Below are 12776 nucleotides of genomic sequence, written 5' to 3'. Positions count from 1 at the left end.
GCCTCACAATGTTATTGTGAGTATACAAGGGCTGATTTGTGTAAAGTAGTCAAAACGCTACACAGAAAGAACGCTGGAGCAATGAAAACACAGACTTCGAATTATTTAGAATATTCTTAAAAATGCCATTGTGATCTCACTGTGGTATATCCCGTGCCTTCTTAAGGCTCACAGGAGTCAGGCTGACATCTGAATGAGGCCTCTGTCACTGATTCTGCCATTCACAGCACATTGTCAGACACGCCTTCAGTATTGGCCCCCATGCTGCCTTCAGCTATTCAAGCCTTTGTCATTTCTCCCAATTCAGCATGTGATTGCACACTTGCTAAATGTGTCCTCCTTCCAGATTTGACTTAACTGTTTGCTAAGCTGACTCCAAGCTCCCCTGAGTAAATGGATGAATATGGTGGAGGCATAATGCTTTGCTTGGGTTTTGCGATTCCAGAAGCAATATATTCAAATAAACTATGAAGAGTTCTTTCATTTTTAAGTTTAGGCGTTTTAAAGAATGCCTTGTACTTTCAGTACGTCCTCTCCTTCCTCCTCTGGCCAATTAACCTATCTGTCAAATTCCTGCTTTCTGGGAAGAATAGTTCATCGCAGAAACAAACAAAAGCACAGACGATACATTTCTGCCCATTTAGGGGGCATTCTCTAGATCTTCCAAGATAATCAAGCAAACGCAAGAAAGCCTGGGTTCTCTTGAGACACCTGCTTGATTAATTCAAAATGTTTCCACAGCGTTTTACCTGGAAGCACAGAAGCTCATATTCCACAAATCAGGAGTCCCGAGCTGCTCTCTAAGACCAGGTTAAGATTTAAACACTAGAAGGCACTGCCTTTTTCTCTTAGGGAAAATGAGCTTCCAAGGAGGATTTTGTCAAGTCTGATGGCTGATTTCCTTTTTAAAATAACCATAATAAATACCAGCTGCTCTCAGCATTTTATCTGCATGTTATATTGTATCAATCTGTGCTGTGTTCAGAGGGATGGATCCTTGCCTGTGTTAAGTGAGTGCTATATCTTTAGTGTTTAGAGGGATCTTAGCCTCTGTTTCATAGCAATACGTCTATCAAGGTTTTGATCACTATCCATTGGGATGCCTTTGATAGAAACTAGGGTTCTGATGTTTCCTTTTTGAAAGTCTTAGATGCTACTCTGAGTTTTGAAGGAAGGCATTTTCAGACAGGATGGTCCAGTGACTTTGTTTCCTCTAAGGACTTGAATCTGTGCTCAGAGAGTACTCACACGTGATGCCTGCCAGGTAAACCTGACATTTTCTTGTAACATAATCACGATAGTTACGATAGTAAATATAATCCAACAACCTTGTATTGTTTTCCTTACCTCAATACTTTTTTTTTGCTGTAGGAAGGGAGTTGTTTGTTGTCATGAATTTATTTATATGATTTGATTTGATTCCCGCCATAGCCCAGGTAACAGACATTTCCTTCTTACTCCTCCCTTTCTCTCTTTCCTCACTCCTCCTTTGTCTCTTCCCTTTTCTTTTATTGTCCCCTTTTGTTTTTCTTTCTCCTTCTGTAGATGCTAAGACTGGTCCAGGGACAATGAATGTATTCTGCCCTATATGGTAGCAGTGTTAGCGGGAGATAGGACATTTTTTTTCAGGATCTCTCTAGGATCTTGTGACTGAATAATTACCCACTACAGCCACAGCCATAGAGGCTCCTGAGCATGGAGGAAGGATTTTATATATGTTGTCCCACTTGACAAAAAACCCTCAACAACAATAGTCTTTGTATAATATGGAGACCAGCTGTATCCCTGTTAGCAAGACCCTTGTTAGAAAGGTGTTTTGCTTAGGTCCCAGCCCAGACACACAGACTTGGAAATTCTGAGCGTGAACCCTAAAGATCTGTGTACTACTTCAGTTCTGCTGTCTAGGAAACTACTGTGCCCGGAGGTTCAGTACCAACTAGTCTTGCCAACCAGAGCTGGAAGACAGATGAGTTTTCAAAGAAAGCACTGACAGTTTGGAATGGAGCCTACAGTCATGCACACATTGGCGGTCAATAGGTTTTAATCTTGGCTGCCCATTAGAATTGATTTAAAAACTGAAAATTGATCCTGCAAAGACTCCACTTTAGATGAACCAGCATCGGGTCTGGTCATGAGTGTGTATCATGCTGTGAATCTAATATGTAGACAAGTCAAAGAAACAGTGCTTCACAGGGCAGGGGCATAAGCAGTTCACCAGCCTCGCTGCCTCATCATCTTTGCCATCTCTGAGCAATTTCCTTAGAATTTTCAGGCCAGTACTGTATGCTGCTTTAATGTGTGACCTCCTGAATAATGGCTTCCTAGATTTCTATCTTTGAACTCTGTACACAGAAAACCTGGAATTACAACGTTAGACAGTGAAAGAGTTAGGCAACAAAAGGGCTTTGCTCTGCTTACCCAGGGATCCCTCCAGATTCAAGTTTGTTTGCAATGTCCACATCCCAAGACCAGACATCAAACTGCCACTTCCTCAGACCCAACACGCCACATAGCACGGAGCCCGAGTGGATTCCAATTCTCATGTCAACATCATGCTTCGTTCTGGATCTCACATACCTGTTGACAGATGAATGGAGACATGGAGACATACAAATTAGGCCATGATAACCATCACTGGACTGAGGTGGCAGAACCAGAACTGTCTACTCCATAAATTTACCTCTTACTTATTCAAATGCCACTTCTTCCATGAAGCTTTCTGAGGTCCCCAATAACTGGAAAAATTCTATTCTTGTCTGAAAACCCTTAGATTTGAGCCATTTTAATGCTCGTAGTAACCTGCTCCCAAAGCTTATTTTGTAACCTTTGTTTCTAGAAATGACATCAGCACTTTTTGTACCTAACTGTGAATAAAAGAGGTAGATTGTGGGCACTGTACTTCAGTGCATGTTCTGTTCCCAACCAGAAGTGTTCTGGTTTTCTTCTCATCGAGCCTCTGCGAACACTCTCCTTCAATCAAGCTTCACACAGAGTCTGAGGTCCCCATTTCTGCTGTTGGATATGGCTTCCAGCTATTCCTTACAAATAAAAAGATGATTGCATCACCCCATAATTTTATGATTCAAACTCTTTCCTTCTCTTTTACTCCTTAAAGTAATAGCCTCTAAAATATAGGACTCACAACCCAGGACCCATCTTATTCATTTCTGGAGAGTCAGGAAAGATGTTGGACTTTCCTATAATGTTTTTAGGTCTTAACTTTGAAAGGGTTTACTAAGATTCAATTTAGCAGTGTATAGGGTCCACATTGAGTTGTCTTTTGTGGACATTGAAGAAGGAGCCTGAGCAAAGAGGATGATGTAGTCAGGGTTGGACATTCTCCAGGTACAAGTGCTTATCTCTTTTTTACTCTCAGAATACTTAGATAATTCTTTTTTTTCTTTTTTTTAGCTTGAAATGGATTTATTGGCATATATTCTTTTTTTTTAAATATAATTTTTTTATTGAAAAAAAAAAGATTTCCGCCTCCTCCCGCCTCCCATTTCCCTCCCCGTCTCCCTTTTCCCCCCTCCCCCCCACTCCTCTCCCCCTCCCTCTCCAGTCTGAGGGGCAGTCAGGGTTCCCTGCCCTGTGGAAAGTCCAAAGTCCTCCCCGCTCCATCTTGGTCTAGGAAGGTGGACATCCAAACTGGCTAGGCTCCCACAAAGCTAGAACATGAAGTAGGATCAAAACCCAGTGGCATTGTCCTTGGCTTCTCAGCAGCCCTCATTGTCCGCAACTTAGATAATTCTAATTCATAGATAAAAGATATTTCTGCAGAATTTCAGTGAGTAGAATATGATATTTCAAAAGAATACATGAATTGAAATTTTTATTGCTAGAAAATATATGATGGCTATTTTCCCTCAATAATACTTTAAAAAAGTTGTCAAACAAAGGTAAAGGTTTTTCCTTTTTCTCTGGTAAAAAGACAAGTGCTGTAAGTTTTTTTTATTTTTTTGTGATAAGATGTTGTGGTTAATAGTCCTTCTTGGAAATACTTGAGAAAAACCATCTAAATTTGAACTTCAAACAAAGTCTGATGGTTTAGAAATAAGAGAGAGAGAGAGAGAGAGAGAGAGAGAGAGAGAGAGAGAGAGAGAGCATAGAACCTTTAAATGACTCCATTGGTCTGAAGAGAACACTTGGAAGTGGAAGTTTGGAAATGTTTCCACGTACAGGAATCTTATTGTCAAACCAAAGCTATATAATTTATCTAAATCTTTGCACAGAATATCTGCAACTCAGCTTAGAATGATATTCAAAATAAAGAGCTTTGGTGACGTAATATGAACCCATTTACTAAAGATATAAAAATGCCTTGTCTTCTAAGGAGGTTGTAAGACTAACTGATGGATGTCAAGGTAGAAGAAAATTTACCTGACAGACTTACACACCATTTTGTTCTAACTTGTTAATTCCATGACAGCCAAGACTGTGAGTCTGTGAGATCTAGCTATCTCTGCAAGAGACAGATATAGCTCTGATAGCCTTTAATGCTGGGTAGTATAAAAATAATTAAACTTCGAACCTTTGGCCTTATGGTATCGCAGATTCTATGTGGTCTGACTGATGATGGCTAGGTTTAACAGTTTTATTTTTTCTTTATGGCAACAATACACATTTCTTTTTGTTTATTATTCATTAGAAACCCGACTTTGAGTTCAGAGTTTCAAGTTTTATTTCTGGGTCAGGGATGTGAACTAGCACAATCCCTTCAATGCTAGGCACAGACAACAAAAAGCAGCCCCCACTCTACCATGCCACCACAACAGTAAACAGATATGTTTACACTTACTCAACAGTGTAAACCAACTCTGGTGTCTGGCAGATGAAGTATTTGAAATGCATTTTCAATTAGTTGTATTTTCAGGGTTTCTTACGCTGCAACTTTACTCTAGCCTGAAGGCTATTTGTATAAAAACTTGTAAATTTTGTATTCAAATTCACTGCTCTCACTAAAAACTGGGAGAACAAAATATTTTGAACTGTAGCCATGTTTTAAAGTGTCATTCATTTAGTGTTTCTCGCATTGTGTTTAGAGATGGAGTCTTAGACTTAGTTAGCCTATCCGAAGGGATTTGTCTCTGGTGACACCGCTTTCATTTCTCTCAACAAGCATCAATTCCTGCCACTCTTTATTTCAATTGACACATGTACCACACAACTTGTATTCCCAGGGCTCGGCAACACTGGGTAACAGGGGGTGGTTAGATAGGAAGAGGCAGGGGACAAGGATGGGGCACCTGGAGTGAAATAGAGTTTCTTAGCTGTGATAGTTGGATCAGGACAATGGACTGTTCCTTTCCATTTTTTACTGTACCATAACAGATAGGAATTGTGAGTGAAAAAAAAATCTGCTATTCAAACCAAATAGATATATGTTCTGTCTGAAGGAAATTCTTCTATAGATAGACTTTTGACGGCGGAAGAGTGAGGTTACTAAGCATAAGTAAAAGAAGTGCTAGCAAGTAGCACTTCGATAATATCATCAAATTGGGTTCTTACAGCACCCAGAGAAATCCCTTTAAGGTAGTCAGTTGGAGCTCCCAGCTGAGAACACTGGGGAAAGCCGAGAGAGTTCCCCACAGGTCAGGCTTTTGAGTAAAAGAACAGATAACAAACAGCACATAGGCAGCAAAAATACCCAATTGCGTGCTTCCAACATCTAGCAAAAATGACTGGGGAATTCCTGCTGAAATCACCCAGTTACAGTTCCCAACTGAGGATTTCTGAGCAAGGCTAAGAATTTTCTCCACAACTGAGCTTCCCACATCTTGTTCCCAAAGCAGATACACCTTGTAGGCTGCAATGTTGTTTGAATACCCTCAGCTGCTGGTTCTTCTCCTTCTTCCTTGTTACAGGGTCAGGGACCTCACCTGCTCCTGGACAAGGGATCTCAGAGGACATTTGTAATAAACATGCTTAGGTCTGAGACAACAGGTTCTATTTCTTGTTTTTGGATTAGATCTCAACAGGTGTAAACAAACATTGCATGACCATTTAACCAATGTAATTTATATAGCACAATTATTTCAGCCTAAATTATACTATTCTGGCTGATCAACCATCTGTCTATGTTTACATTTTCCTTATTACATGCTTGTTGCTATGGCTTAAGGGTTAGTATCATGTGTGCTAATGCCAATCTAATGAGTTTGCATCTTACTCTGCCCATCTCACTGACTACACTCCCTCAGAGAAACCCTGTCTTGAAAAACCAACCAATTTAAGATTGAGTGGGAGAGAGAGAGAGAGAGAGAGAGAGAGAGAGAGAGAGAGAGAGAGAGAGAGAGAGAGAGAGAGAGAGAGAGAGAGAGAGAGGCGGGGGTGCGGGTGGGGAGAGAAACTATGTGCTTAGAATACTAAGGACAGCTTGTTTTCTGGTTGCAGATGAAGGTGCTGCAGTCAGGAAAGCAAGTGAGTTTTCGTGTAGCCACAGAGTTGGAAAGCAGGATTCCAGCACTAAACCAGCCCCACAGAGACTCTTTGCAAGAAAGTACAATGCCTGCCTGGTATGACCACCTGGGAAGATAGCCTGGGCTGACCTACAGGTTCAGTGCTTGTAAAATGAGGCTGTGCCCGCATTACTGTGAACCTCAAAGGGGGTAGCAGATGTTAAAGTGCTCCACCAATGAATATAAGGGAGTTCTAGACAGCACACTATGCTAATGTCATTAGGTAATTAACACTATGCAGGAATGCACCGGAGTGTCCTAATGAAAAGAGAGATATTTTCATTTTCTTCTACAAGATGAAAGTCATAAGGGCACTTAATATTTCCTTACTGCATTGCCTCTATTTTGTTCTGTCTGGGATTTGATTTGAATACAGCTGAGAATAAAACTATGCAAAAGTAACGGATAATGCACAGCACAGGCCCTCTTTCCAAAGGCCCATCAATATGGTGTTTCAAGAGCAGCTCTTGATGGGGGTCTGTGGGTCTTCTCAGAGTTAAAAAGAAAGTCGGGGCAAGTACCTGCTCAGCTTTTACGTATAGGAACCCAGGGGCGTTGTGCTGTGTACAGTCAGCCACGATGAAGGGACAATGATCCCTGCTCCCCTGTATCTTCAACATCTGTACCCTCTGTCTTCTGCAGTGACTTGAAGCTCCTGAAGGCAGGCACCTTAGCACTTAGCACACAGGAATCATCTGTGCTCAAAAGTGCTTATTGCATTATGCACACAGCTCACTGTTCTTGCTTCCCAGCTCTGTGGCTGTCTCAAAAGGAATCTTAAGAATTCAGAGGAACTGCGGAGGTGTCTTAGTCCTGGATAATTGGGAGAGGGTGTGGCCCTCCAAACTTGCTCTCTTCTGTTAGAGCATGATGGAGTCTATTCCTCATGCTAGGCTTCTATTCAAGACTGATTTTAGATAAAACCCTCTTAATAATAATAATAGCTACTATTACTGTTTGATAATTCTGTGGACAAATAATAAAACAATCAACAAGCAGACTACTGAGGGCGTTTCTTGTGATTGAACTAGCAAGAGGAAATGGTACAGTTGTATGGTAACAGGTAAAGCTATAGAATTTTCCTTTCTGTTTAAGCACATTCAATGATTCCTTTTAAAAGATATTAATCAATCTATGGAAGGTGATCGTGACATGATAAGAATGGTGTGTACTCTACTACTACACAAATGGTTGCATGAAGAGACTAACTTGGGCAAGGCATAGCGTGTTACTATGGGGTGTAGGGCACCCGTTCTTTGAGTCTGGGATAGACATTGAACTTCCATTAGCCCATGTGCTTCCTTAATCCTGCTGAGAGGATTGAAATATGCACTGCAGCTAAGGCCAAACTTTTCTACTTACTAGCCACGGGCCTTAGGACAGTGCTGCTAACCTCTGAGCTTTCTGTTCACAGATTTAATGGAAAGGAGGAGGAGGCGTTTACAGAGCTCTAAAGATGGTTCATAAGATCACATGAAGAGAATGGTTAGCTTGGTTAATGCTGGACACTCAGTATTAGCTACTAGTTTCTCTAAAGATACCAGTTTTTAATTACATGCTTACAATCAGATCAATACAAAGCTATGACCTGATGATTCTAGTTAGTCCTTCTTGCTAAAATGAGGACTGTTTTCTTTCTACTTACATCAGAAGAGCTTCGACCAACCTAGGTAAACTGTCAACTGGGCAGAGCTACACATAGTACTAAGATCTGACAACACTTTAGGTGCCCGGGAGAAACGGTATCTTTAACTCTCCAGAGAAGAGGAGGAAAAAGAGGGGAGTTCATTATGGAGAACAGCTACATTTGCTGAGGGCTTTGTCCCCAGATGTACAATCTTTAAAGTGATCTCATGCCATCGCCAGCAGCATTCTACAATGATGAAAATGAACCTCAAGAGGTGTTGGGAACAGTGAAACGCCAGATCCTGAATTTCTTGTAATCCCCTGATCTGAGTGCCTACAGCTGCTCTGTGCATGAGACCTTCAGGAGTTCCTGATGGCAGGAGAGTTGTTCCTTGTGGGTTTGGCTGGGGCGTGGCTATCTTTATATAATCTGCCCCTGAACACAATAAAGGGGGCAATCTTGGGGAATTCAAGGATGACCTGTGTTGCTGTCTCTCTGTCTGTGTATTTTAACCTCCAGGCCCTTTGCCTGAAGCTTGCGAACTGGGTGCCAGCGCACAGAGCACAGACACGGGGGCGCGGTGAGTGGCAAAGAGGTATATTTTGGGGGCAGCAGGTGAGAGACCAGCAGGCAGGCTGCACCAGCCCTTCTGTTACCCACTGAACTTGGTTCCCAAAGACCCACTCTGCAACCCAAACCCACTGACCTCATCATCCTCCCCTCAGCCAACCATCCCCTGCAACATCAGTAGCCCCTATAGGCTCAAACACCACCTACATCAGTTAAAAGAACAGTCTCTATAGGCATAAGCACCAACTACACCTGCTAGAAGAACAGATGGGTAAAAGTCAGTTTATGAATACATTGAACAATATAAAGGAGAATATGGCGCCCCCAGAACCCAGTGATCCTACAGCAGAAAGACCTGAACATCCCAATGCAGGTGAAGCAGAAGAAACAACCTTAAAAATAACTTCATAAAGATGATAGAGGCCCTTAAAGAGGAAATGAAAAGTCCCTTAAAGAAATTGAGGAAAAGACAAAGAAATATTGGAAGAAATCAATAAATCACTTAAAAGAAAGTCAAGGAAAATAAAACATTCAAACAAGTGAAGGAAACAGTTCAAAACTTGAAAACTGAAATAGAGGCAATAAAGAAAACACAAACCAAGAGAATTCTGGAAATAGAAAATATGGGTAAATGAACAGTATCTACAGATGCACGGATCTCCAGCAGAATACAAGTATCGGAAGAGAGAATCTCAGGCCTTGAAGATCCAGTAGAGGAAATAGATTCATCAGTCAAAGAAAATGTTAAATCCAAAGAAAGGTCTTAACAGAAAGCATCCAGGATATCTGGGGAACTAAGAGAATGCCAAACCCAAGAATAATAGGAATAGAAGAAGGAGAAGAATTCCATCTCAAAGGCATAGAAAATATATTTAACAAAATTACAGAAGAAACCTTGTCTAACGTAAAGAAGGACATGCCTATGAAGATACAAGAAACTTACAGAACACCAAATAGACTTGACCAGAAAAAAGTCCCCTTGCAACATAATAATCAAAACACCAAACATACAGAATAAAAAGAGAATAGTAAGAACTGCAAAGGCAAAAGGCCAAGTAGTATATAAATGCAGACCTGTCAGAATTACACCAGACTTCTCAATGGATACTCTAAAAGCCAGAAAGTCTTGGACAGACATTTTGAAAACTCTAAGAGATCATGGATACCAGCGAAGACTACTAGACCCAGAGAAACTTTCAATCAACATAGATGAGGAAAACAAAGTATTCTATGACAAAACCAGATTTAAACAATACCTATCCACAAATTGAGCCCTACAGAAAGTACTAGAAAGAACTTCTAATCCAAGGAAGTTAGCTACATCCATGAAAACACAGGCAATAAATAATCTCACACCAGAAATACCTAAAGAAGGGAAATCCCCAAACATCACCACCACTATCAACAAAACCAAAAATAACAGGAATTAACAATCTCTAGTCATTAACAATCCTTAATATCAATGGAGTTAATTCACCTATAAAAATACACAGGCTGAGAGAATGAATATGCAGAAAGGATCCATCATTCTGCTTCATACAAGAAACACACCTCGACTTCAAAGACTTACATTACCTCCGAGTAAAGGCTTGAGTAAAGATTCTCTAATCAAATAGACTAAGAAGCAAGCTGATATAGTTTTCTTAATATCTAAACAAATAGACTTCAAACTAAAACTAATTAAAAGAGATGGAGAAGGACATTTTATATCCATCACAGAAAAATCCATCAATATGAAGTCTCATTTCTGAACATCTATGCCCCCAATACAAGGGCACCCACATTTTTTTCTCTTTAAAGAAGAAAAATTTCTTCATTTTATTCAGAGAAAGAAGCATGAGACTACTATGAATTGTGATATTCTATCCAGTTTGTGCTATGGAGGCCACACTATCACAGAAATGAACCACTGCTTATCATCTCTACTCCTGGAAAGGTAATTTTCTCTCATTCTCCTCTTACTATGTACAGTGCAATCATGATAGAACAGCAGAATCACACTTATTCACGTTGCACTGAAATGTAAGTAAGGACATATATTATTTCAACAATAAACTATACATGAAGAAAAACCAATGTATTTACTTCTTGGTAAACTTATTTTCCCTGGTAAACAGTTACATAGGCATGTTTTGCCTTTACATATCTACAGAAAACTACCTTTGAAAAGAAAAAGAAGCTGTGGAGAGTATTTAGGCATTAATTGTACCAACATAGATGACATACTTTATCATGGTACATGTCACAATATCATATAAGGTCATTTGCAACATCTTCTGGGGTAATAATACTCATTGATAAGAACAAGTAGCAAATCCCTATGTTCAAAGAAAGAAAATATTAGATAATAGAATCCACACACAAGCATTACAGTACATTCATTTAAAAGACTAAAATTAGGTATAAGAACATGAACTGACTCAAAAGGATATTTATAGGAGTGAGGCAAACTTTAACTAAAAGCATGCCATAATTAAGTTGCTAATGCCTTCAAACACACTTCCTGGGAAGAGGGGCCCCTTTAGATCATATTATGATTTTACTTAATCTGGTCTCCATTCTACTTAAATATTCAGACAAATTTGAGTATGACTTAGTAAAACCTCCCATAAAATTCTAAGATCATGAATACAACTTGGGGGAAAACCGATTGACTGTGCTCTAACACTAGTCATTGGATGCTATTCAGACAAGACACCCTAACAACTATATTTGACAGCTCCTTAGATTTCCTAAATTCTTCAACCCTCTAAAATCTGCATTTTACCTTTGTTTATCAAGTGCTTATCCAAAGTCATTCTGCCAAATCAGTCATTTAAAGTTCAGGAGATAGCTTCATTCAGTATAAAGTACGGGTGTGAAGAACCTCAGGAAGACACAAAGGAAGGAAGAGGCTTTCTCTGGCCTCCTTTTGTTTTTCCTGTATCCAAAGCCAAACATGTGATCTAAATCATAAGCCTCAAAACTAAGGATCAAGAATATGGTACTTGTCTGTGGACAAAGCCTGTTCTAAGCATCAAACAGTATTGTTTTATTTTCACAAATCCCTATGCTTGATACAGAAATGAAGTTATCTTTCCCCGTAGGTCTGTCTTTCTTTACTGCAGGCTTCCAAAAGTGTGTTCACACACACACACAGAGAGAGAGAGAGAGAGAGAGAGAGAGAGAGAGAGAGAGAGAGAGAGAGAATTAATATAAGTCTCACAATGCAGAAAACTACCAGGCACCCACATTTTTTAAAGAAACATTACTGAAGCTTAAATCATACATTAAACCGACACATGTTAATAGTGGGAGACTTCAACACTCCACTCTCACCAATGTACAGGTCTGCTGGACAGAAACTTGGCAGAGAAAGAAGGGAACTAATAGATGTTATGACTCAAATGGACATAGCAGCCATCTATAGACAATTCCACTGAAACACAAAAAATATACCTTCTTCTCAGCACCTCATGGAACCTTCTCTAAAATTGACCACATATACTTGATCACAAAGCAAATCTCAACATATATAAAAAATTTGTAATAACACCCTGTATCTTATTGAATCACCATGGGTTAAAGGTAGAAATCAACAACACAAACTACAGAAAGCTTACAAACTCATAGAAACTGAACAACTCTCAGCTGAATTACCAAGGAAGAAATAAAGAAATTAGCCTTCCTAGATTTCAATGAAAATGAATGCACAACATACCCGACCTTATGGAACAATGAAAGCAGTTCTAAGAGGAAAGTCCATAGAATTAGATGCCTATGTAAAGAATTTGGAAAAATCTCACACTAGGGACATAATGGCACAGCTGAAAGCTCTAGAACAAAAAGAAACAGACTCACCCAGGAGGAATAGATGCCAGGAAAGAATCAAACTGAGAGCTGAAATCAACAGAATAGAAACAAGGAGAACAATACAAAGAATCAATGAAAGAAAGAGTTGGTTCTTTGAGAAAATCAACAAGGTAGATAAACCCTTATCTGAACTAACAAAAAGGCAGGGAAAGAATATCCAAATCAACAAAATCAGAAATGAAAAGGGAAACATAACAATAGACACTGAGAAAACCCAGAGAACCATTAGGTACTTCAAAAACCTGTACTCCACAAAATTGGAAAATGAA

The 12776-nt window shown here is 39.7% G+C and overlaps 1 protein-coding gene across 1 annotated transcript in view; it reads right to left on the bottom strand.

Moving 5' to 3' along the window:
* The window catches only part of Adcy8 (adenylate cyclase 8), a 202978-nt gene that overhangs the window by 89924 nt on the left and 100278 nt on the right, over positions 1-12776 (bottom strand). Inside the window, exon 6 of the mRNA XM_050145415.1 lies at positions 2419-2577. Coding sequence (XP_050001372.1) covers positions 2419-2577 — 159 coding nt within the window. The remainder of the gene's footprint in view (positions 1-2418; positions 2578-12776) is intronic.

Source organism: Alexandromys fortis, unplaced genomic scaffold (assembly GCF_014885135.2).
Source record: "Alexandromys fortis isolate MF-2015 unplaced genomic scaffold, M_Fortis_MF-2015_v1.1 scaffold_2_1_26212458, whole genome shotgun sequence".
Lineage (NCBI taxonomy): Eukaryota > Metazoa > Chordata > Mammalia > Rodentia > Cricetidae > Alexandromys > Alexandromys fortis.
The sequence above is the reverse complement of the archived record's forward strand: the minus strand, read 5'-3'. Positions and strand labels throughout refer to the sequence as shown.